Here is a 23,979-nt window from a genome sequence, read left to right as displayed (position 1 = left end):
ACAAGTTTGAAGAATATCATTAAATTCCTACTACAGAACATTGTATACTCCCTAAATGAATATTTTATTTTAGATCAAACATTTATTTGAAGCATTCATCCAGGGAAGCATAGCATTTGGAGAACATAACCATCTATGCAGTGGTATTATTTTCTATTGAGAGAGGGGACTGGGCAACTAAGGGGAGCCCAAGTCTGCTACAGCCTTGGATAGTCCACTCAGCTCCCTAAACTAATAGCTAACATTTACATGCTAATAACAACACTTATTAGGAAATGGGTCTGGGGCTGCCATAGAAGGCATTTAGGAGGGAACCAGAAAAGGTTTCATTTTATTTAATAAAAGAAGATTAAATACACTCATTCTGAAATTTTGTCCCAATCCTTGAATATATGTTTGCAAATAAAGTTGTAAGAAGAGTGCTAAGGAATTTCAGAAGGGTTGCAGGTATTTTCTGATTTGAAATATTTCCATATACCTAATGATATATCTTAAAAGTGTGACCCAAGTCTGAAGACGAATTTCATTTGTATCCACCTTATACACATAACCTGAAGGTAATTTTAGGCAGTATTTTTAGTGCACCTATGCTTTGACTGACTGTTATAGGCTATCAGGTGTGGAATTTTCCACTTTATGCATCATGTCAGAATTCAATAAGTTTCACATTTTAGAATACTTATTACTGGGATGTTCAAATTAGGCATACTTGATAAGTAATATATACTTCAAAAATAATAGGAAATAAGTAAAAATAGGGGATAGAAGGAAGGAGAAATATCCCTCTTGAAGTTTTGAGGGAGTCTCAAAACTTTGGCTTATCCTCAGTGTTCTGTATAAATCTGGAAAGTTGAGATATGTCTCTACCAATGAGAAGCTGTTACATGGTAGTAATCCTTACCCTCTGATTGGGAGCTTCCCAATAAACTGAAAAATAAAAAACAAAATGTCTGCTCTATAGCAATTAAACTATCTGTTCTAAGGCAATTAAATGCCCTGTGGTGACCTGTTACACAACTCAGTATATTCCACACTAAAAATGGAATGAAAAAGAGACTTGCAAATCTTGTGCAAATTAGCCTTTTAAAATTCAAGTATCTGTGGTGAATAACTAACAGAACTGAATTTCTCCTACTAGACTATCACCCTAAAATGATCATCAAAGGTGCTGAAGCACCTGCTTTCTGATGCCTACCATGTTAAGAGTTTCCCAACTCCATCTACTGGTATTCCAGGCCATGTGTTTCTAGTTTATCTCATCAGCTTACTCTAGAACTAAATGGTGGTTTTTGGTCTTCCATGCTCTGTTCTTTACACAGATGTGCATAAAGAAGCCTTAACTAGGTAAAACAGCAAGATTTTAGTTTTAATGTAGAAATAAAGTTTCATTGTGATTAAATATTTCACACACTCCAGAATATTTACTTCACATTAATTGAGATCTCTTTATGTGCTTTACAGACTGCTTCATGAGTATTTTTAATTGGGTGAAAATCTTCAATAATTTAATTATAATATTAATTTTAGCAAATTTTATTTTAGTTCTCTTTTAAAATTTCAAGATATTGATGGGAATGTCATCTGTACATATGTTTCCCTTATTGGTTGATGAATAAAGCATTGTGGCCAATAGGACAGTAAGATAGGTGAGACTAGGAAATGAGGAGGATTCTGGGAAATGTAGGCAGAGTCAGTCACCACGTAGGCTGCCAGAGGAGTAACACCATGCTAGGCATTACTGGATAAGCTACAGCCTTGTGGCAGTACATAGATTGATAGAAATGGCTTAGTAATTAAGACAGAGCTAAACAATAAGAAGCCCTAGCCAGCGGCCAACAGTATTATAATTAAAATAGTGTTTGTGTGTTCATTTGGGACTGATGCAGCTCTGGGACCAGGATGGCAGGAAGAATGCCCATAACAAAACTATGGTTTCATGCATCTTTCAGTTTTGCAAATCTGAAAGGATTGTGATAGTTAAGAATTCTGACCTTGGGCTGGATAAATAGCTCAGTGGGTAAGAACAAGTGTTACTCTCACAGAAGAGATTACGTTCCCAGCACCCAGATAGTGGCTCACAAGCATCACAACTCCAGTTCCAGAGATCCAACACCCTCATCTGACTTCCACAGCACTAGGCACACACATGGTATATAAACACACAGACAAGCAAAACACTCATATGCATATTTTAACACATTTTGTATCCTTGATGCCTGGCCCAGCACATGGTCAACAAAAGGTGAATGCTATATGTCCGCTGAGTGGACTCAGCATGTCCCAGAGCAATTTCATGCACGCTAGTCTGTATATTACTCATAAAGGATTGCATTTATTTTGGTTTGTAATCTGTCAATTTAGCTTTACAACTTAACAAACTATCAGAAAAAGAAATGCAAATTCACCACAAAAAGACTTAAAATTAATGACAAAATAAAATATACATGGTATCTAAATCAAGTGTTAATTTTTATATCTGTAATTAACACTCACTAAATATTTTTCTGAGAAGACTAATTTTGAAAAGGCAGTAATGTGCTTCATTACCTCAAGAACATTATCTCATACATGTAAATTGACCACTCATTTCCATTTGCTCTACTATTTTCTTCTCTGTCATCAGGAATGACAAATGGGTCAGAAGTTGCTAGCCTACTGCTGTGGCTCAAACCTATTCACTGGCCTGCTTATATACAATTCATGAGCAACCTTTATCCATTTTTACTTTTTAAAGTCATTGAAAAATAGGAAAAAGTATTTTTGAGCCACATAAAATTCAATCTTCGGTGTCCACAAGTTTTTATCACAGTATTAGGCATGCCCAATCTTAATATCTGTGAATTTCACATGAGCCACAAAATTGAGCAGCTATAGGCTATTTGGACTGAAAAGCTACAATCAGTTCTTAAATGACCCTTCACAGGAAACATTTGCTGATTGATTTTTTTAATTAATTTATTTATTTTGTACAGTATTCTGCCTGCATGTATGCCTGCATGCCAGAAGAGAGCACCAGATCTCATTACAGATGGTTGTGAGCCACCATGTGGTAGCTGGGAACTGAACTCAGGACCTCTGGAAAAGCAGTCATTGCTCTTAACCTCTGAGCCATCTCTCCAGCCCATTTGCTGATTCTTGACCTAGTTTCTCAGTAATATCTGTGATGTCAAACATATCAAAAAGATTTTCAATTGTTAGCTCCTGTAATCTCAATTTCAAATTGCAACAAAGAGATTATAATTATATATTCATAATTTTAAGGGGTTTTGTTGTTGTTTTTCAGGACCAGTGATACAATAGTCCTTTCCCATAAGGAGCACCTGCCAGTCACTGAGATGGTGGTAACAGACACAGGCCAACTACATTCTGAAGCTGTTTATACGCTGGGACCTCTGCTTTGCCAGGGAGACAGTGAGTACCAGCAAGAAGAAGATTTATTTCTTTTTATAGTAACATGTTCTGATTATTAAGAAGTAGACATGTATCCTTATTCTGGTCACAGAACCTTAGGGCCAGGATAGAAAAACACCATGTTTGTCATCTTTCTACTTCTATGACCAAATAATTAAGATAAATAACTTTAAAAGAGAAAATGTAAAAAAAGAAAAAAAAAGAGAAAATGTTTCTCTCAATTCATGGTTTTGGAAGTTTTTTCTGGCAGCCCCATTGTTTTGGGGTCTATGGGAGGAGCATTTAGTAAAATAAAACTACTGAACCAATCCAGCTAAGAAGCTAACAGAGAAAGGACGGGGTCCAAAATCCTCTTCAAGGGTTCACCCGCAGTGACATAGCTTCTTTTCAGTGGCTCCGCCTCCTAAAGGTTCCAGTGACACTAAAGGCTGACAACCAAGCCTTCAACAATGAAGGCTGTTGGAAGCATCTAAGATCTTGAGCATACTAAGCAGAGTTGTGGAAGCACTAAAGCACTTCTCAAGCCATCCTAAGAGTATAAGCACTATAAATAAACTTTGCCAACTATATGGCTATGTCACTGCGGGTGAACCCTTGAAGAGGATTTTGGACCCCTTCCTTTCTCTGTTTGCTTCTTAGCTGGATTGGTTCAGTAGTTTTATTTTACTAAATGCTCCTCCCATAGACCCCAAAACAATGGGGCTGCCAGAAAAAACTTCCAAACAGTATCCAACAGTATCCAACTATACCATTGAGTATCCCCCAAATGAGATCGGGGAGACCTGTTTTCAGATTTGGGATCAGAATGTTTAGGACTTGGGGTTCTAAGGAGATAGTTCAGTTAGTAAAGTGTTGGCCTAGAAAGTATGAAGACCTGAGTTCATTTCTCAGAACCCACATAAAAAGTCATATATGATAGTACATAGTGCTTACAGTCTCTATGCTGGGGATGCAGAAGGAGGAGAGATCACTGGGGCTGAATGACTAACTGGCTTAGACTGTTGGCAAATTCTAGGCCAATGAGAGATCTTGTCTCCCAACAATATATGGCACCAAAGGAATGATGCCCAAAGCCTGGCCCAAAGCATATCCCCTGGCCTCCATATGCTTGCACACATGAGTTCATATACATCCTTACTCATCAGTGCACTTGCCAAACACCTGAATGTGCATACATACACACACGTGCGCTCACACACACACACACACACACACACACACACACACACACACACATATATATATATATACATATATATATACATATATATATATATATATATATATATATTGCACACATTATTTGCAGGGCTTTGGAGAATCCTGTTTTACATTAGGGATGCTCTGTCTATATTAGCTTATGGGGAGTAAATTATTGTTGGATGATTTATTGTCCATTTATGGTTTTCTTCCAGAACAACTCTTCAGTGAATTAATTATTTTCTGAGTGTGTGAATGCTTGGCAAAGTTTATTTATAGTGCTTATACTCTTAGGATGGCTTGAGAAGTATAAGATCACTAATTTGCACTCTTTTTCTCAAACCTCTGTAATACTTCTTCACTATTATGTGACAGGGAGTGTTAGTGTACTCTTTCATACAGCAGGACTTTCACCTATGATTGTATTCCACAGTCGAGGTTTCCCTTGGCTGCCTATGATGCATTGTTATGATAATCCTAGAACTCTTCCAAGTCTATGAGGTTCTATTCATTGATTTAGTACATGAACTTTCACTAAGCTACATACAAAACTCTTTTTTTGAGAAATGTTTTTAAAATGTTTATTATCTACTAGGACTATGTCACTGACAAAGCCTAAGACTAGATTTATTTTTTATTTGCTTCTGTGAGTAGATATTTAGAAGACAGTTGAGAAAGAGATTGTCCAATATGATACCTGAGCACTACTGCATGTTCTTGCTGAGTGTACTAGATTGTACAGCATATTCACTCCCTAATGTCCAGCAGTTTCTGGAACTAACTGCGAAGGTACCTGTGTGACTCAAAACTGAATACAGTATCATAAGCACTATGTACCTCCCTGAGTAGAGACTAGCCTGGGAGCTGCTTTAAAATGTCCTGGGCATTTTCCCAGAGATCCTCATTTGAGATGTACACCTACTATGATCACATACATAGGTCACATCAGCCATGAGGCTTATTTATTGGACAACCAGGGTTCATATCTGGATGCTCATGTCACTTGCTATACTATGAAAATAATGTCCTTTAACTATATTGGTATCCATGAAGCTGTGATGCTAATATGAGAATTTTTCCACCTGGGAAGCTATAAACTTCTCCTTATAAAGTCCCCATACAAGCCAAAGTTTGATTCTACTGAAGTTGAGTTTATTGGCTTATTTACAGAGTGTGCCAATAAGGTCTACACCCAACATAGACAATAAATTGCCCATGGCCCCATACATAGAAATCCCCTTCAACTAACCTTCCCCAGCTTACATATTCTAGTACCACCAGGGCCCATGTGTCCATTTGCAAATAAGGAAGAATCGCATAAGATGGTTGAGAAGAATGGTTGAAATCTCAGGTGAAAGTCTAATAACTTTCCATATGTTTTTCTTCTAATGAGAATATCAACACTCTATAAGGCAGTCTGTGATGGACTCTTGCAAGTAGGTACAACAGATCTCAGGCAGATGATAGGTGCTTGGTGCGGAGGACTGAACTTGGCAACACATAGTAATATCTCAATTTTAAAAAACACAGATTACACCATTTTATGTAGAAATTTTCTTTAGACAAAAGTGATTTTTAAATCAAATATTGTGATCATCTTTAAGAAAAAAGATTTCAGAATGCTTTGAATACATTTTCTGCCTTATATGTTGGATTCTCTGAGAGCTTATACTAATATCTGTCTTCTTTATCCTCCAAATATTTCCTGTTTTCTTCAGTAGCTTTATGCTCTTTGTCTCTCCTCCACATTCAATGATAAAATCTAAGATTTCCCTCAGCATCAGGGAACTGATATCAGCCATGTTAATTATGTTCCTAGGTGTTTCCAATTTTTCTGCTAAGGCCATCTGATTTGAGTCTCCATTTTGCTTTTCCTTTAGAATCTCTTTTAACTTCTCTTTAAAAAATAGCTTATTCTTGGCTATTTTACTAGCAGATTATTTTTATTGTTCTCATTGTAGGAAACTCGGGGATTTTCCTTCTTTAGATTATGTATTTTCAGAGCAGCACCTTGGAAGTTGGTTGCTGTAGACCATTTCTATCCTTCTCTCTACTTTAGATATCTTCCTCTTTGCCCTTCCTCCCCTCCTTCTTCCTCTCCTCAATATGTACATGAAGCATACACCACTATTCAGGAGTCCTAAGTCTCTTCTGAGAGTCAAAGCAAGCTCTTGACTATGAGCACCTTTAAAATCCCAAAACAGAATCTTTTCATAACTTATTTTATGTATTGTTGTTGTATGTGTATCTATGGTGTTTAGAAAGGCATACAAGCATCATGGTATATGTGTGAAGTCAGAGGACAACTTTGTAGAATGGACTTTCCATCTTTACATGGATTCTAGGGTTCAGATCATGAGGTTTGGGAGGTAAGTACCCATGCCTTTTGAACCATCTCTTTGTGAGCCATTCACAAAAATATTAATCCTCAAAATAGTCACTGTTTGGATGTTGGTGTTATAACACTATGATATGAAGGTCCAGAATTCCAGTTACAGGTTGGTTTTTAATGACTAATATTAACTGTTCTAGCAATAAACATAATTCATGATTTTTCATTTTGTCTTTTTCTTTTATTTTTAAACCAGAGTCATTTTGGAATTCAGCTTCCTTCAACACTGAGGCTTCATACCTTCATTTCCCAACTTTCCATGGAGAGCTCACTGCTGATGTGCACTTCCTTTTTAAGACTACTGTTTCCTCTGGTGTATTCATGGAGAATCTAGGAATCACAGACTTCATCAGAATAGAGTTGAGTGGTAAGCTCCTAACTACAAATGAGTTTGGGGATACTTGCTATTTAGCAATGAAAACTAACAGCAAAATTTCAAAATTAGCATTCTTACCTCATTTGAACTCCAAATTGCATTCATATTGAATATTAAAATTCATTGATTTTCAGTCAATCATTTTCCAAGAAAAAGTCAAACTATGAAGCATAAAGCATGTAATCAACCATAAAGCATGCAATAAATAAAAAATAAACCAGGATGTTATACATTATTTGATTATAGTTGAGTATAGTTAGAAGTTAAACCAAACTCATCAAATTGCTTACTAAATTATAAAATATTTAACAGGATTTTTTTCATTCACTCAAAGCTCAATTTATGACTTCCAAATTTTTTATTTAGTGTTTTAAAAATTAAATGAAGTTTTGGAATATTTAAAAACAAAACTATGTACACATGTAAAACAAATTCTATTTTCTATTCTAGTTATGGGCACATGCCTTTATTTAGAACTAAGCAAGATCAAGTTAGGATTTAACAAGAGTGACTAATGAATCCCAAGAAAAAAATAACATAAAATTATGCTTGTTTTGTCTTGCACTGAGATATAAATTTATTTTATCCTTCCTCCAACTCAGAGCCACTTTTTTCTCTGCATGGATGTCATTGTCTCCATTTATAATGAACATGTCATCATATTTTATTTGTAATGTCTAATATCTCCTCTATGAATTAACTTGATATGGATATATAATATCTCTAGCTCCCACAGAAGTGACCTTTTCTTTTGATGTTGGGAATGGACCTTGTGAACTCACTGTACAGTCACCTACACCCTTTAATGACAACCGGTGGCATCATGTGAGGGCAGAAAGGAATATTAAAGAAGCATCTCTTCAGGTAGATCAGCTCCCTCAGAAGACACAACCCACACCTACTGATGGGCATGTTCGACTGCAACTCAACAGCCAACTCTTTATTGGTGAGTGCTAATGCATTATGGTGGAATTGGTGTTAATTACAGAAACAGAGAAAACCATAGCTATGAAAATGTTTTTATGCCATTGATTGATATGTGTGTGTGTGTGTGTGTGTGTGTGTGTGTGTGTGTGTGTGTGTGTGTGTTCATGAGATGTATGTGTGGAGGCCAAAGGTCAATGTCAAGTTTCTTCTTCAGTTTCTCTGTACTTCATTTTTTGAAGCATGGTATCTCACTGAACCTGGACCTCATCAATTTGGCAATGCTAGCTGAAAAATGGGTTCGGGGAACTGTCAGTCTCTACTCCCTAGTGTTGGGACTGATTACTGGTGCATGCTGTTACACTTAGGGTTTTTTTTTTTTATGTGAGTGCTAGGAATCAAATTCATGTCCTAATGCTTGAGGAGCAAGCACTTTACCAACTAGACCATCTCCCCAAACCCAAAGTGCTTCTAATGAATACTGAGAACAGCTACTATGATTGGCACTATTTTCTAATGGTGCAATAGGTCCCAGGAATGTGTGCTGTTGCTTCTTATTTGACATCACATTTTGTAAGTATTGTTAGCTTCTTATGGATAAGATCATGGACCCTCAGAAATGTATAATTTATGCCCAAGATATTTGATGTCCAAGTTAGAGTAGCTCATATACAGATGTTTGACACTATAACTGTTTCATTTATTAACACACTTAGTATAATAATTACCAATAATTTGTGTGCAGAATTACCCATTGTTATCTTTAGTGGATTTAGAAAACTTGTCACCCAACTCAAAACACACACACACCAAATAATCCAATAAATGAATTTAACAGACAATTCTCAAAAGAAGAAATATTAATGGCTAACAAATATTCAAAGAAAGTGTTCATTATCTTTATCAATCAAGAAAATACAAACTAAAACTGCCATGAGAGTCCATCTCACCCCAATCAGAATGGCTATCATCAAGAAAACAAATCACAGTAAATGCTGGTGATAATGTGGGGAAAGGGGGAACTCTATTCACTACTTATGGGAATGTAAACTTGGCAACTACTTACATAGCAGTATGAAGGTTCCTCAAAAATCTAAAAATAGAACCATCATACAATCCAGGTCTGTACTCCTGGGTATATACCCAAGGGATTGTAAGTCAAATACTGCAGAAACACCTGTATGTTGATGTTTATTGCTACACTATTCACAATAGCCAGCCCAGGTGCCCATCAGTGGGTTGATAGATAAAGAAAAATGTGGTACTTATATACGTGGAATGATAGTCCATTAAGAAGGATGAAATAATTTCATTTACAGGAAAATGGATGGATCATCATACTGATTAGTCCAACCCAACTAACTTGTGTTTTCTTTCATATGTGGAAGCTAGACTTTGTACAAGCCTTCCATTGTTCTTGTCTTGCATTTCCTGTCTCTGCTCACCATCATCAGGCTCTTGTGTCCTGTGCTTATTACATACAATTGGGTCTTATTCCCTTCTTGTTGTAGTTCATTTGTTTAAACATCAGAGTTGTGGGTGCTATAACCTTTTTCTCTAGCGTGCTTATTTATTTCTTTAGTGTTATTTTTCTCATAATGGAAACTATGTTTTTCTATGTTGCCTTTCAGACTACTCCAGTCTTAGAAACCAAGCAAATTAAGGTCATGACTCTCACTTGTTTATGTCTTATGCATCTTAAAACAAAGACACAATCTAACTAGGAACTTATAAATATGTGTGGTCATAAATAACCACACATCCTGATTTACAGAGGATATGTACAACTTCCAGGTACTAATTACTAATGATAAATTGAAAAATTCAAGTGTGTGTGTGTGTGTGTGTGTGTGTGTGTGTGTGTGTGTGTTCATATTACAAAGAGGGTTAAAATACTATGGATCCATAAGACATAGCTTTAAGCATTATAAGTTCCTAGGTTAGGGTGAGATGATCCTTCTTCAAAGAACTCAAAACCATCAAACTACCCAACAGAAGGAAGACACCAGTGAATTATGTGTACTAGCTTTCCATTACTGAAAGGAATACCTAGCTAATCATCTTATAAAGATAAGAGATGCAGGACCACCAGGATGGCTCAAAAAGTAAAGGCACTTGCTACCACACCTAATGATCTGAGTTCTAGCCCCAAGGCCCACATTGTAGAAGGAGAGAGCTGAGCCCCACAAGTTATCCTTTGAACTCTATATACTCACCATAGCTCATGCCCATCCCAACCTACTTACAAAATAAATAAATAAAATGTAATAAACAAAATTTAAAAAGTGGTCCCTTCTAGACTTTGAATTTCAGTCCAGAACTAGGCAGACCCATTGTAGTAATGTTTTTGAGGCAGGTGGGTTTTGTACAACATAGTGGAAGCAAATGGATAAGAAAAGTGCTCCCTGGGTCAAAAAAGTGAGAATGTAGAACTAATTAATCAAGGCTCCACAATCTCATTTGATACCATGCCTACAATAACATAAAACTTCCTACCAGGCCCCACCTCTTTAGGTTAGTACCACCTCCAAGCTGTGCCACGTTGGAGGCCAAGCATCTTAGGCAGAGGTCTTTGTAGAGTCCAGCAGAGGGATTGTTGGTCTTATGATTGATCACCCATGAAGTCATTTGATGTTCAAATTGGGGGTCCCTGCCATACACCAACTTGTAACACGAGTTCTAATTGGTCTTAATAATTAAAACTCATGTTACACTGATTGTATCAGAGTCCCTGGAGGGGAGCTCTAGAATCTGCAGCTCATGGAATAATGTAACACCACAACATCACTTACTATAATGTTTGCCCAGACAGTGTTGGAAGCCTCTCTAAACAGATTTTTAGCATTCATGTTTGACATGATAAATGATCTGTGTAGGAGGTGTTTAATTTATGTTTAACACTGTTTCCTTGGAGACAGGCGGATGGAATAAGGGACAGCTTGGATAAGTGAGCATAGTTTCCTCCAGCTTTCCTGGCTTTGTGTTCCAGTATCTTCTTGAGCTCTGACAGCTCACCCAAGTAAGAAGTTAACAGAATATATTTACAATATTGTGAAGAATTTGAAAGGTCACATGTAGCCATTCTAATGTGTATCACTGCTCATAAGCATAAGTAAAATGATGCTTATGCGGTTTATATTTTGTGAGGCTAAAGAATATTTTATAATGAACGTTCACCAATGTCAATATTTTTATAAGCTGAATGTTTCATTCGGTGTCGTGTAAGTTTTCCTGATGTGTGATGAAAGTCTATTTTCACCATTTTCTATGCAAAGAATGCTTCTGACAAATTTCAACTTTTTTTCTTGCCTCTTTCTATAAGACCTGAGTTTGACATGGACAGAAAATCCTAAATAAAATTCCAAGGAACACATTTGTATTTGCAGTGTTTCCTTTATAGGGGGGACGGCCAGCCGGCAGAGGGGCTTCCTGGGCTGTATCCGGTCTCTGCAGCTGAATGGAATGGTGTTGGACCTAGAGAGAAGGGCCACAATGACACCAGGAGTGGAGCCAGGATGCTTGGGTCACTGCAGCAGCTATGGACACCTGTGTCGCAATGGTGGGAAATGTCAAGAAAAACACAGAGGAATTGCTTGTGACTGTGCCTTCTCTGCCTACGATGGGCCACTGTGCTCACACGGTAAGTATGTCAAGAAATAAATCATGGAGATGTGGGACCCTTCTAGTATTAGGCCTTTTAAGAAAGCATGAGATGATGTAGTTGTTTGCCTTAGAATCTCATTAAATTCTCTATTAAATTTGGAAGGTTTATTAATATCTTTGGGGAGCTAAAGCTGTTCTATAGATCATCCTTCTCTGGGTCGCCTTTTTGGAAGCCCTTAGTTTTTCTACTCCTGTTTTATGCTCAGTACTAATGTTCTTAGAACCATCTAGTTTCCAAAGTCATGCCCTCAAATTGTTCTGGTTTTCAAACCATCTAAGCATCATTGTCACCTATCACTAAACTCTAGGTAACATAAAGGGAATTTTTCATTAAAAATATTTATTTTTAATTATGCATGTATGTATGTGTCTGTACACATGAGTGCAGTGCTTGAATCAGTCAGGGAGTAGGATCCCTTGAAACTGTGGGAAAATGTACATTTAATTAAATATGACATGTCCCTAAAAGGATCACTCAAGCAAGGGTTGTAAGGTGTTTGGATGCCCTTAAAAAGCATAGTGGGATATAATATATCTCCTACTACTCATGATTCATTCTAAATGAAGGGGCTGGTTTGAATCTAGAGTGTACCATTCTACTAACTTCATGAATATGCTTCGTGAATATACTTTAATGGAACCCCCTAGAATACTGATTTCTTGAAACCAAACTCACTGTTATACACATCCTTGGGATATGTTTAAAAGTATAGGGGCTTTACTTTTTATAAAAAAATCATGTAACTTTCAAAGGACATTTGAGAATTAGTTACCTACAAGTCACTGAAAAGTTTCAAAAAGGGCTTGTGGCAGGAGAACCAGCTCAGGGAATGAGGAGACAGGAGAGTAGTCTAGCTCTCAGAAGCAAGACCATCAAGCTATCTCTATGACACTATTGTTTATTTACCTTGTTACCAAAATCAAATAGGACTTTTTAAAAAAGTAGAACAATTTCCTTGATGAACATAAATGCAAAATTTCCTAATAAAATCTTGCAAACAAAATCCAAGAGCATATTCAGAATATCATAAACCACGATGATGCTGGCTTCATCCTAGGGTTGGTAGGGTGACTCAATGCCTCTGAGGCTTGTTTCTCCATTCTAGATTCTTAATATATCAAGAATCGTTACTTTTTCAAACTTCACTTCCTTAACATTTGAAAAGTGAGAAAATCAAAATAGGAAAACATTTCATTACATTATCCACCAAGATATTTACAGATTGGAGTCATTCTTTAAATATATTTCATTTGACATTTTTGTTGCTTCCATTGTGTTAACATAATACATGTTTTTCATTCTAGAGATTTCTGCATATTTTGAAACTGGTTCCTCAGTGACGTATAATTTTCAAGAACTTTCCACCCTAAGTGAAAACACCAGTTCCCTGGCTTCTTCATTACATGGGGATGTCATACTGTCCAGAGAAACCATCATGCTGAGCTTCCGAACCACACGGACACCATGCTTATTGCTTTATGTGAGCTCTTTCTCTGAGGAATACCTTTCAGTTATCCTGGCCAACAATGGTGAATATCTTTTGAGTGAACTAAATAAGCAAACAAGCAACAAAAAGCAAAGAAAATAATAAAAAACATAAAAACATTAATTAGAAACATAGGGCTGTAAGGTCTATTCTACAAAGTCACATGGCTTTCACTTCAGTATTTCAGGACTATCCACAATGGGTGTCATACCTTAAGCTACTGTTACCTCCTGGGGTAATTGGGTCTGGTTCGTTTTCTCCAGGAAATCAATCATAGTCAAAGCAAGCAAATACATTTTAATGAAAGTAGAAGCAGACACACAGCAAAGCATGCAAAGACACTCTCACCACAAGTGAGGAGGAAGTCCAGAAATTGGAATTCCAATTTTGTTTGGCAAAGCCAAATTTTATGTGTTTGGGAATGGGATAAATTCCCTTTTACCTCAGAATTGGACTGTTTGAACTATAAAAAGAAATTGAATAATTCAGAAAAGAAAGGAGAGTTAATTGGTTCCCACCATATGAGCCCCTTTGTGGGAGATTTGAAAGTTTCACCAACAGTTCTCTACACTCACCAAGTCTTTCTGTTTAATGAGGGAGAGAACCAGGAAGTCAGCCAACTTAAATGTTTAAGAGAAAAGGACATTAATCTACCTAATCTTTTCACTGTCTGCATACAAGTCCCTCACTACCATTCCAAATTAAATTAAGATGCTTTTATAGTTGTATAGATTTGGTATGAAATACTTAATGAAAAGATTTATTTAATACCACACGATCTCTTTAGGACCACAAAAAGTTTGTATTATAATTCATTATGAAATAAGATATTGGATGTTGGGCATTATCTTCAGCTTATTCTAGGTTAATTAGAGAGTCATTAATATAGGTGATACAATAAAACTATATAAAAGCTAATCTCTATAAACAACCTACAACTGCAATAGTTCTTTATCTCATTAGTGGTGGAGAAACCAGTTAGAGCAAATGACAGTCCTTCTACTAATGGCAGCTGGGGCAGTCCAGGTTTCCACAATTGGATTATAACCCAGGGTATAAGTCTGTTAGATTTAAAATATTTAATTTCTATATAAACCAAGGCTTTATGAAGTTGTAGGATGTGGACAGTTAGAGTGAGCATATGTAGGATAGGCATATGTGTCTTCTAACAAAATCCTTTCTCTGTATTTTAATCATTTAAAAGAATTTTAGAAAAAATATGATTGTTAGAGGCATTTTAAATGAAATACATTTTATTAAAGTCATTGCAGTTAAACATAAATATGCTATAGCACGTATTTCTATAATTTCCACAAACAAATATCATAGTCATGATTTAGATTTGAGTTCTGAATTTTCATATATGTGATTTAACCCTTTGTTTAAGAAATTTGGGGAAATTGCTTATATCAGTGCATCTGGCTTTCACTTTAAAATGTGGCATATCTGAACTCACAGACAGCCCTGAAGTAATCACTATATCAAGAACATTAATTCTTGGTTGCTTTCAAGTCAATGCTAAAAACTTCCAAAAGTGCATTTAGTGAATAACCCTGACAGTGCTCTAGAATTTGTGCCAAGGGCTCTCAAAACTGTCACTATAATTCAAAATGTCATTATTTTCCTCTTTAGGAAGTTTGCAGGTGAGGTACAAACTGGACAGACATCAGAATGAAGATGCTTTTGACTTTGACCTTAGAAACTTAGCAGATGGACATTTTCACCAGCTGGTGATCCACAGAGAAGAAGCAGTCCTCTCTGTAGAGGTAACAGCCCCGAAGAAGCATAACCACAAGAAGGCTATAAGAATGAATAATTAAAGGTCAAGAACTCAATAATGAACATTAATAAAAAGCAATCCATTCCACCTCTCCATAAGTGAAGGATGGAAAGCCAAAGGTAGCCTTGATGTGGGAGACTGGGAAAAGGTTTTTATTTTGTCTTGTTTGTTTGCCAATCACTCTTCCAAAGTGATACACTGTAGCCCTTTGAAATGTCAAGCTATCCTTAGTTGTTTCACTTTATCCAGTAAGGAAATACATAGTTTATCATGGCAAATACAGATAGAATTTGTCCACTACTGTTCCAATGGTAACACATCCTTGTGTGATTATAAGAGAATGTATACTATAGCAAATTAAACATGCGAAACTTAAAAAATGAGGAAAGGGAGTAAGCTAATTTTCTCTGCCTTATGAAGGGAAATATATTTAATTTATTCGTAAAACTCTAGTTTTTAACAGTATATGCCATGTTTCCTCCAGAGAAAGAGTTTTGAAGTTTAAAGCAATTGATTCTGTGGCTAGAAAGATGGCTTATCAGTTAAGAGCAAACACTGCTCTTGGAGAGGACCCAAGTTTCATTCTCAGTACTTTTGCCAGAAAGTTCATAACTGCCTGTAACTCTTAACTTCAGGTGATCTGATACCCTCTTCTGACCTCCACAAGCACTGAACTCACTTACACACACACACACACACACACACACACACACACACACACACACACACACACACACCCCTAAATAAAAATAAAATAAATTAAAAATAAAGCAACCAATTCTATCCTTTTGTGATTCTGCCAATTACAGACCCATTATGAAGAAAAGTAGAGTAGAGAAAGGGCCAGGGAGGGTGTGCAAGCTTTACAAGATGGCCTCCTACTCAATATCCTGTTTAAAGGGGATTTTTAAAGCTTCCTTGCAGCAGCTACAAGTAAGTGACCTATTGTTTGTCTCCCCCCCCATTTGCTTCCTGTGGGCATATCTTATAGGTTAACCAGAGTACAAAGAGACAAGTCATCTTGTCCTCAGGGACTGAATTCAATGCTGTCAAATCGCTTATATTGGGAAAGGTTTTAGGTAAGTAGAAGGCAGAGCTTTCCCTGAAAAAAAATTACATCATAAGTGTCATGTCACAGGCTCTGGAAGCATTCATTATGATGCAAGAAGCTCTTGGTTTTATTTTAATAATTATTTCACAGTGAATGGCAATCAAGGTACAGATTGTACTCATGTTGAGTGCATGTACAATCATGAGAAAGTGCCATCTGGCAGATCGACAGAGTCATCCCTTGAAAGAGCCTCACTTAGCAGTCACAGTTATGCATAATGAGGCTGCTCTTCCTCTGACTCTTCCTGAAAAGTGAAAACACCAGTGCAGACAGTTTCAGCACTAACCCCAGGGACTTCTCATCAAGTAATAAAAGTACCTGTGAGCGGAAGGTAAGGAAGAAATGCTCAATTTTCCCAGCAGATAAAAACAGAATGGGCTCCACCCAAATCAGCTTGTTCAAATGTCTGTCTTGAATGATTTTTAAACCACACTCATAACTGTCTATTTTATGGGAAGAAGACATAGTAATTAGTTATGGTACTGACAGGGTAACATTTTAAACCCCAGCTTAGCTTTAAATTTGATATCTTGGTAGCCAAGCAAAAGAATCTTTCTATAAAGAAAAACACCTATTTTTAACTGAACAAGGTGGTATATATCTATAATCCCAGCATTATAACAGCACCCATGTCCAACTGTTCACAATTGCCCATAACTCCAGCTCTAGGAGATCCATTACCTTCTTCTGGCTTCCATATGTCCTGGTTAGTTCTATGTCACCATTACACAAACTGGAGTTATCTGGGAAGAGAAACCTCAGTGGAGAAGATGCTTCCATCAGATGGCCTGTGGGCAAGTCTGTGGGGGCATTTTCTGGATTCTTAATTGATAAAGAAGTGCCCACCCACTGGAGGCAGTGCTACCCCTGGGCAAAGGGTCCTTAGTGCTAGAAGAAAACAAACTGAGCAAGACTTGAGGAGCAAGCCAGTATGCAGCACCCCTCCAGTTCTTGCCTCCAGACTCCTGCCTTGAATTCCTGCCCTGACTCCTATAATGGGTTGTGATGTGAAAACATAAAATGAAATAAATCCTTGCCTCCTTAAGTTGCTTTTGGTCACCGTGTTGTATCAAAGCAATAAAAACCCGAAGACACACAGGAGCACTTGCATTCACGCATACACAAATAATAAAAATACACTTTTAAAAATTTAGGTTCAAAAGCCAGGTATGGTAATAGTACATGCCTATAATCTCAGAACTTGAAAGGTGGAGGAAGGAGGACTGCAAGTTTGAGGACATCCTGCTTGTGTAATGAGACCCCAAACAGAAACAAACAAAGCATTTAAACACAAATTAAGCAAGGAAGCATATAACATGTTGAAAATGACTCCCCTAAATTATATTCAGCTTTTCTACTTTGTCTATACTTATAAATAGAAATAATAATCAAAATCACAATAAAGCACTTCATATATTAGACATCTATTTGAGGATAAGCTCTGCTCTAAGCCTTTTGCTACTTTCAAATCACTTAATAATTATAATTATAATTTTTGTACTAAAACTTATAGTTAAAAGAATTTTTTCTCCTTTAATTTACAATAAGATAGACCAACAAATTGAGTAGGCCACTAATAATATTCCAAAGAAATTTACCCAGGATGCTCAGGGGTAAATCATCAACATTGATTCTCACAACCTCTGGAATTCTTAGTCATTTGTTGGAAAATATTTGGTGAACAATAATTACACATACTTTGTTAGGCACCAAGCAAACTTAGCAATAGGAAGGACTTTTCACTCATTCTCCCTAAACTTAAGAATTAATAGGGAGCATGAGTTGATAAGTAAGCAATTATAACAAAATATTTCTCATACTCATTATCATTTTTATCATGCTTTAGAAAATAGGTCAGGGTTAACTATAATAACATGTTTTCTTTATAAAGACCATTATCTCAAGATCAATTCACATAAATTTTGTAAATTTCACTTTTATATTCTCTATATAACTTTGAATTTCATGAGATGAAGTATTGAAGAATGTGAACATTTAGCATGATGTAGTGGCACAGATCTATAATTCTGACACAGAAGGCTGAAATAGGAGGATTGTGAGCTTGGAACCAACCTTGGCTATATGAATGAGTTCAAGACCATCTTGGGATACATATAAAGACCAGGTCTCAAAACAAACCAACAAATAAGTGAAGAACATAAACACTCAAAAATCCATGAAAGATTACTGTCTCCATTTTGCTATTGTTTTCTTCTTTTTAAAACCACTGTCCTTTTGCCTTAATTAATTTTATGTATATGGATGTTGTGCCTGAAAGTATGTCTGTGAACCACATGTCTCTGGTGCCCTCGGGATACCAGAAGAGGAGTTGCAGATGGTTGCAAGCCACTGTGTGGGTGCTGGAATGGAACCTGAGCGCTCTACAAGAGCAGCCAGTGCTCTCAACTGCTGGAGCCATCTCTCCAGTCCCTAAACCACAATCTTTAAAAAGACATAAACCCAAACAGAATAGAAAGCACAGAATCTAAAGATGTATCTTTTTTGTCTTTCACCAAAAAATAGTGCAGTAGCTTTTAAATATGTATTATAACTACAGGCATGTGGGAATGCTAAACAATGTTGGTCATTAAATGTTTTTGGATCTGGGTGTGATAGGGTACATCTTTAATCCCAGCATTTGGTGAGCAGAGAACAAGCAGATCTCTATAAATTCAACACCAGCCTGGTCTAGATAGTGAGTTCCAGGCCAGTCAGAGTCACAGACCCTGTCTCAAAAACAACAACAAAAAATTTATAGAAGTCATCTTTTGAATGCCATAAGGAATGTCATATAAGGCTATAGCTTTAACAATTTAAGTTACTCAATCTATGCATTTTATGCCACCTTTCTCTATAAAGTACTCTATTTAGAAAAGATGCTGTATGATAACCCAGGGTTTGACTTTTACCTTTTACAAGCTACGTCAGCCTATAATTGATTTGATTTATGGATTCTGGCAAGTTTCCTAAGCCTCCTAAGCCAGAAAGGAAGGACTCTGCTACTCATGTCACATGAGCCTCAAAAGCACCAGTCATTTGCATGGTTTTCTAAAAGCCCTTTGGGGAAATGGCAGAATTGCAGATCAATGAATGCTGTTCGGGGCTGGGTTTGCATTGCTGCTGAATAACATGAGCATGGGGAATTCATGGATTGTTTTTCTATAGAAAGAGTAAAGAAGCATGTTCTTCATCCTAAAAGGACAGAGGACCTTGCCACTTCAGTATTGTTTGTTTCAAATGCAAACTGGAGAAATAACCTAGGTGAAGTGCTATCCAGTCTTGTGTTTCTTGATTTACCTGATAAAAACTTGCAGAGACACTCAGACACAGTCCACTCTTCCTATGTCACAGAGTAAATCCACACAAGGAATCTTTAAAATTAAGTGAGCTATGAGATTTTACATTTTTAAATGAAGATGAAATGTTAGATATATGAGTTAACCCTACTTTAACTTATCTTAAAATAAGTCAACTAGATTATATTATTTGTAGGCATTCCTTTAATGAAAACTGAGAGTTTTCCGAAGTAAGTCACTAACTGGGAGTCAGTAGGGATCATTTGTGGTTTGAGATCTTTAAACTCTTGAAATGTAGCTGGTGCAGTTGAGGGACTGAAATTTTAATTTTACTTCATATTAGTTAGTTTGAATCACAATGAATTTATGTGTCCAACTTATCACACCATGTGTAAGATGGGCTCACTTCTCTAGTCACTCATTTTAGTTCAGTTAAGTGGTGCCTTGTCAGAACCTATTCAGCATGGTGGTGCTCTGGGAAGACACCTCTGCCTCAAATGCATTTCATCTCAAGTGCTGGCCTTCCAAATTCAATGACAGAAATCTATTTCTCTGCCATGAAGTCTATATACTTACCCTAAGAATGTTGAAAGCAAACATCATAAGGTATTTATGCAAAGGAGAATTTACTCAAGAACATATTTCAAAGCAGAAAATGGGCACTTGAAAGGATCTAAAATCACAAGTAGGCAGAGAAGAGCAGAGAGGCCAGGAAGGAGTGCTTTTTTTTGTTATAGAGATCATCAACTAAAAAGAGGGTAAATGAAAGGTTTGAACAATGAAACTTTTTCACAGTAATTGGGAAGTAGAAGCCATGTGAATGTCCCTACAGCAAGAGTTGTTTTATGAAATATGTATTGTACTGAGAAATGATTGTTCACAGTGCTGGTTAAAAGCCAGAGTACTTCCGTCGCTCCTGGTCTCCTTCCTCAGCTATGCTGTGATTGCTTGCCTGATACACTCAGAGTAGGCAAAATATTTCTTCTCTTTTTGATTTGCACACTTAAAGTTTGCCATATTAAGGATAGGGGAAAGATGACTCCTGCTTCATCATCTTCAAATTAAACTATTGTTTAACATTAACAGTCAGATTTATAAGAAAATACTCTGCTAAAAGTGTCTTATTTTTCCCTAAAATCTGTGCAAAGTCATCACATCAGCAATAGATATCACTACACTAAATCTGAATAAATTAAATTGCTATAACAGAAAATAGTCAAACGCTTTTGCAATCTCAAAAAGTCAGTTCCAGGACAGCCAGTATTGTTACACAGAGAAACCCTATTTCTCAAAACACCAAAAGGTAGGAAGGAAGGAGAAAAGGAAGGAAGGAAGGAAGGAAGAAGAGAAAAAAGAGAAAAATAAGCAAAAACGAATGAACTAGAATTTCCAGAACTGTGTCTTCATTTCCTGGAGTCACTTTACTGTAAATCCTCAAATCCTTGGCTGTGAGTTCCAGTAAAAGTGTATTTTAACAGAGAGTTACAACCTCTTTCCCCAAGCCCCACATGGTAGAAGGAGAGAGTTGATTCCTGAAAGCTGTTCTCGGACCTCCACATCATATGCACACCACACACAAATAAACAAATAAAATGTAAAATTTTTTAAATTAGCTGTTTTAATGATCTGGTATGGAAATTAAATGAATTAAAATTAATTAATTTCAAACTAGTCATGGTAGTGTACACCTATAATCCACCGCACTGTACATACAAACCGAAGTTCAAGGTCATCCCACTATGGAATTTTATTACAAAGCCAACTTTGTCACTGGAAGCCACCACGGTTAAAGAGCTGATGGTGGTGAGCATGGCCACTCAACTACACTAAATCTGAATAAATTAAATTGCTATAACAGAAAATAGTGCTTAACATAGCAAATTGCTATAACAGAAGGCTGTGCTTTCCAGGAGCTTGTGACAAGGAAAGCGCTCCAGTCCTGCCTCTGGTCCTGACTGTGACCCTCTATCCTGCCCTCAGAACCCCTGGATGTTGACCCTGACACAAGACAGGCAGCAGCTCAGGGCTTCACTGGCTGCCTCTCTTCTGTTCGATTTGGCCGGGAAGTCCCACTGAAGGCTGCACTACACCAGAGTCAAGCCAGTGTCACCATTCAAGGCCAAGTGGCCGCTGTGTCACAGTGTGCAGAGAGTCCTGGCTCACCAGTGCAGGAACGGGCTCCAGGGCCCTCTATGGGTGCAGGTGTGTGTGGTCCTTCCCTCTCCCTGCCCCATCCCACCCCTACACACACACACACACACACACACACACATAGCAACCTGCTCCTCCTGGCAGTGTGTACAAGCATTCTGCTTCTCTCCCCTTTTCTTTTGCAGGTCCTTCTGGATCCACAGAAGATAGACAGCCCCTTCCTAACACAGACAGGAGTGACCCTGGGATTATCGGAGGTAAAGACATAAGCCAATCTGGTCTTTGCATTATTACCACTTTGACAAAGAGTTAAATAGTACAATAGAAAATGAACCAACATTCGATGGTGAGGTCAAAAAGCTGTATTAGAGTGTGTTGGTTTTTCTGAGATAATGTTTATGAATTGCCTTCTCTAGAGACTCTGAGTGTAATATTGGGGATTCTGAAAGAACAGTTACAAAATAGGAAAGTTCTTAATAAGAACTGTACTGACAGTGCTACCAGTCGTTAAGCCATCTGTACCATGGCTTGTGCTTTAGTACATATGATGCCTGTGGATTGTAACGTAAGACTAATGCTGGTAGTCCCAAAGTCTCCCACTCAGTTACCCTGACTTACTGCTGGTTCAATATATGCCTAGGGCTGAGAGTCACTGCTATCTCTGGGGTTTCAGGGTTTTGGAATTTTAATACCTGACTCTCAAATAGCCACATAAACTTAGTAAATACCATGTAATAGTTTTTGGTAATAAAGATTGATTTTCCATTGTTACACTACTATTTCAAAAATATAGCATCATAGAAGGTATTGAAAACAACTTCATGGACTGGTGAAATGTCTCAGGAGACAAAGTATTTGCCATATAAGCATGAGGATCTGTGTTCCCATTTCCCAAACCCACCTAAAAATCAGAAGCTACCTATAGACACAATAGCATGTGTCTACAACATATCTTTATACTCCTAAAAGAAGCTCAAGGGTAGAAAAAAAGAAGAATCCAGAAGGCCACAGCCAGCTAGCCTGACATACACAGCAATGAACAATGAGAAACTCTATCTCAAAAAAGGTAGAGGATGAAAGCTGACACTTATGGCTGTCTTTTGAACTCTACATGTAACTGCATAATTGCATCACATACACACACACACACACACACACACACACACACACACACACACACACACACACACCATCAGTAAAATGTACCCATTTAATTAGACTAACAGTAACGTTTACTCTACTTTAGTCTTAAGCACTAATTACTTTTTAATGAATTTAAAACTTCCATCCAGTTTACTGATGGGTACACATGGTCTTAGAAACTTGTGCATGTTTCTGCTTTTAAATCCAAAAGAATTTGCTCAAATACGATCATGCTTAGGGAAGAATAACAGCAGGTCTATCCCAAAGTAGTAATAACTGAGAATGACGTCAAACTGTTATAAAATCACATGACCTTAAAATCCCTGAGTTTAGGAGATCCAATATATGACATAGTATTGACTCTGTTGCTTTAACGTAACTTTCTGATCAGTGCTTTCAGTAAAGCTTCCAGCCGGGGCTCAGTATTTTGATTTGTGCTTTTCTTTTCTCTCTCCAGGAATAACAGCAATTGCGATATTTGTTTTGCTGTGTGTGTCTGCTATAACCATACATGTTCATCAACAGAGAAAGTTACGACAAAAAAATGAGTCAACAGTCTCAAAACCTGAAGAGTGCTAGGACTGCTCTCAGAAGTGAAGTGTGAGTTGACACAGAAGCAGTGTCTTGTTAGACATCGTGGCTGACCAGCCTTTTGACAGTCCCATCCCTCCCAACCAGTGTGTGCCCAACACCAGCTTCCAGAGGACTAACAGTCTCAGAATCTCCAGGAGACCGCCTTCTTCCTCAGCAAAACTCTCCCTCCCAGAAATGTACTAGAAAGGATATGGAGTCATCAGTCATGGTAGAGTTGTTCCCCCAGGTGGAATTCTCTTTTATGAAAAGGGTTTCAATTTGTGTAACCGTTACAAATTTTAGCTGAGAAACCAAGTGGCCATTTAGCTATGATCCTGCTTAGAAAATGACACAGAACTTTCATTCAAAGTAAAACTGTTGTTTGGTTGGTTTTTTTTTTTATTGCTGTTTCTTGAAAGCTTATCTGGGATCTCTTTGTTGTTCCTCTGAAAACATGTATAAAATAGATCTA

The 23,979-nt window shown here is 37.2% G+C and overlaps 1 protein-coding gene across 1 annotated transcript in view; it reads left to right on the top strand.

Moving 5' to 3' along the window:
* The window catches only part of Cntnap3c (contactin associated protein like 3C), a 142,513-nt gene extending 119,000 nt beyond the window's left edge, over positions 1-23,513 (top strand). The window contains exons 14-23 of the mRNA XM_027409612.2: positions 3,284-3,411; positions 7,200-7,370; positions 8,107-8,325; positions 11,704-11,943; positions 13,272-13,496; positions 15,086-15,219; positions 16,225-16,312; positions 21,621-21,842; positions 21,977-22,048; positions 23,392-23,513. Coding sequence (XP_027265413.1) covers positions 3,284-3,411; positions 7,200-7,370; positions 8,107-8,325; positions 11,704-11,943; positions 13,272-13,496; positions 15,086-15,219; positions 16,225-16,312; positions 21,621-21,842; positions 21,977-22,048; positions 23,392-23,513 — 1,621 coding nt within the window. The remainder of the gene's footprint in view (positions 1-3,283; positions 3,412-7,199; positions 7,371-8,106; positions 8,326-11,703; positions 11,944-13,271; positions 13,497-15,085; positions 15,220-16,224; positions 16,313-21,620; positions 21,843-21,976; positions 22,049-23,391) is intronic.
* The last annotated feature ends 466 nt before the right edge of the window (positions 23,514-23,979 follow it).

Source organism: Cricetulus griseus, chromosome 3, assembly GCF_003668045.3.
Source record: "Cricetulus griseus strain 17A/GY chromosome 3, alternate assembly CriGri-PICRH-1.0, whole genome shotgun sequence".
NCBI lineage: Eukaryota > Metazoa > Chordata > Mammalia > Rodentia > Cricetidae > Cricetulus > Cricetulus griseus.
This window is presented reverse-complemented; position numbering and strand designations above follow the sequence as displayed.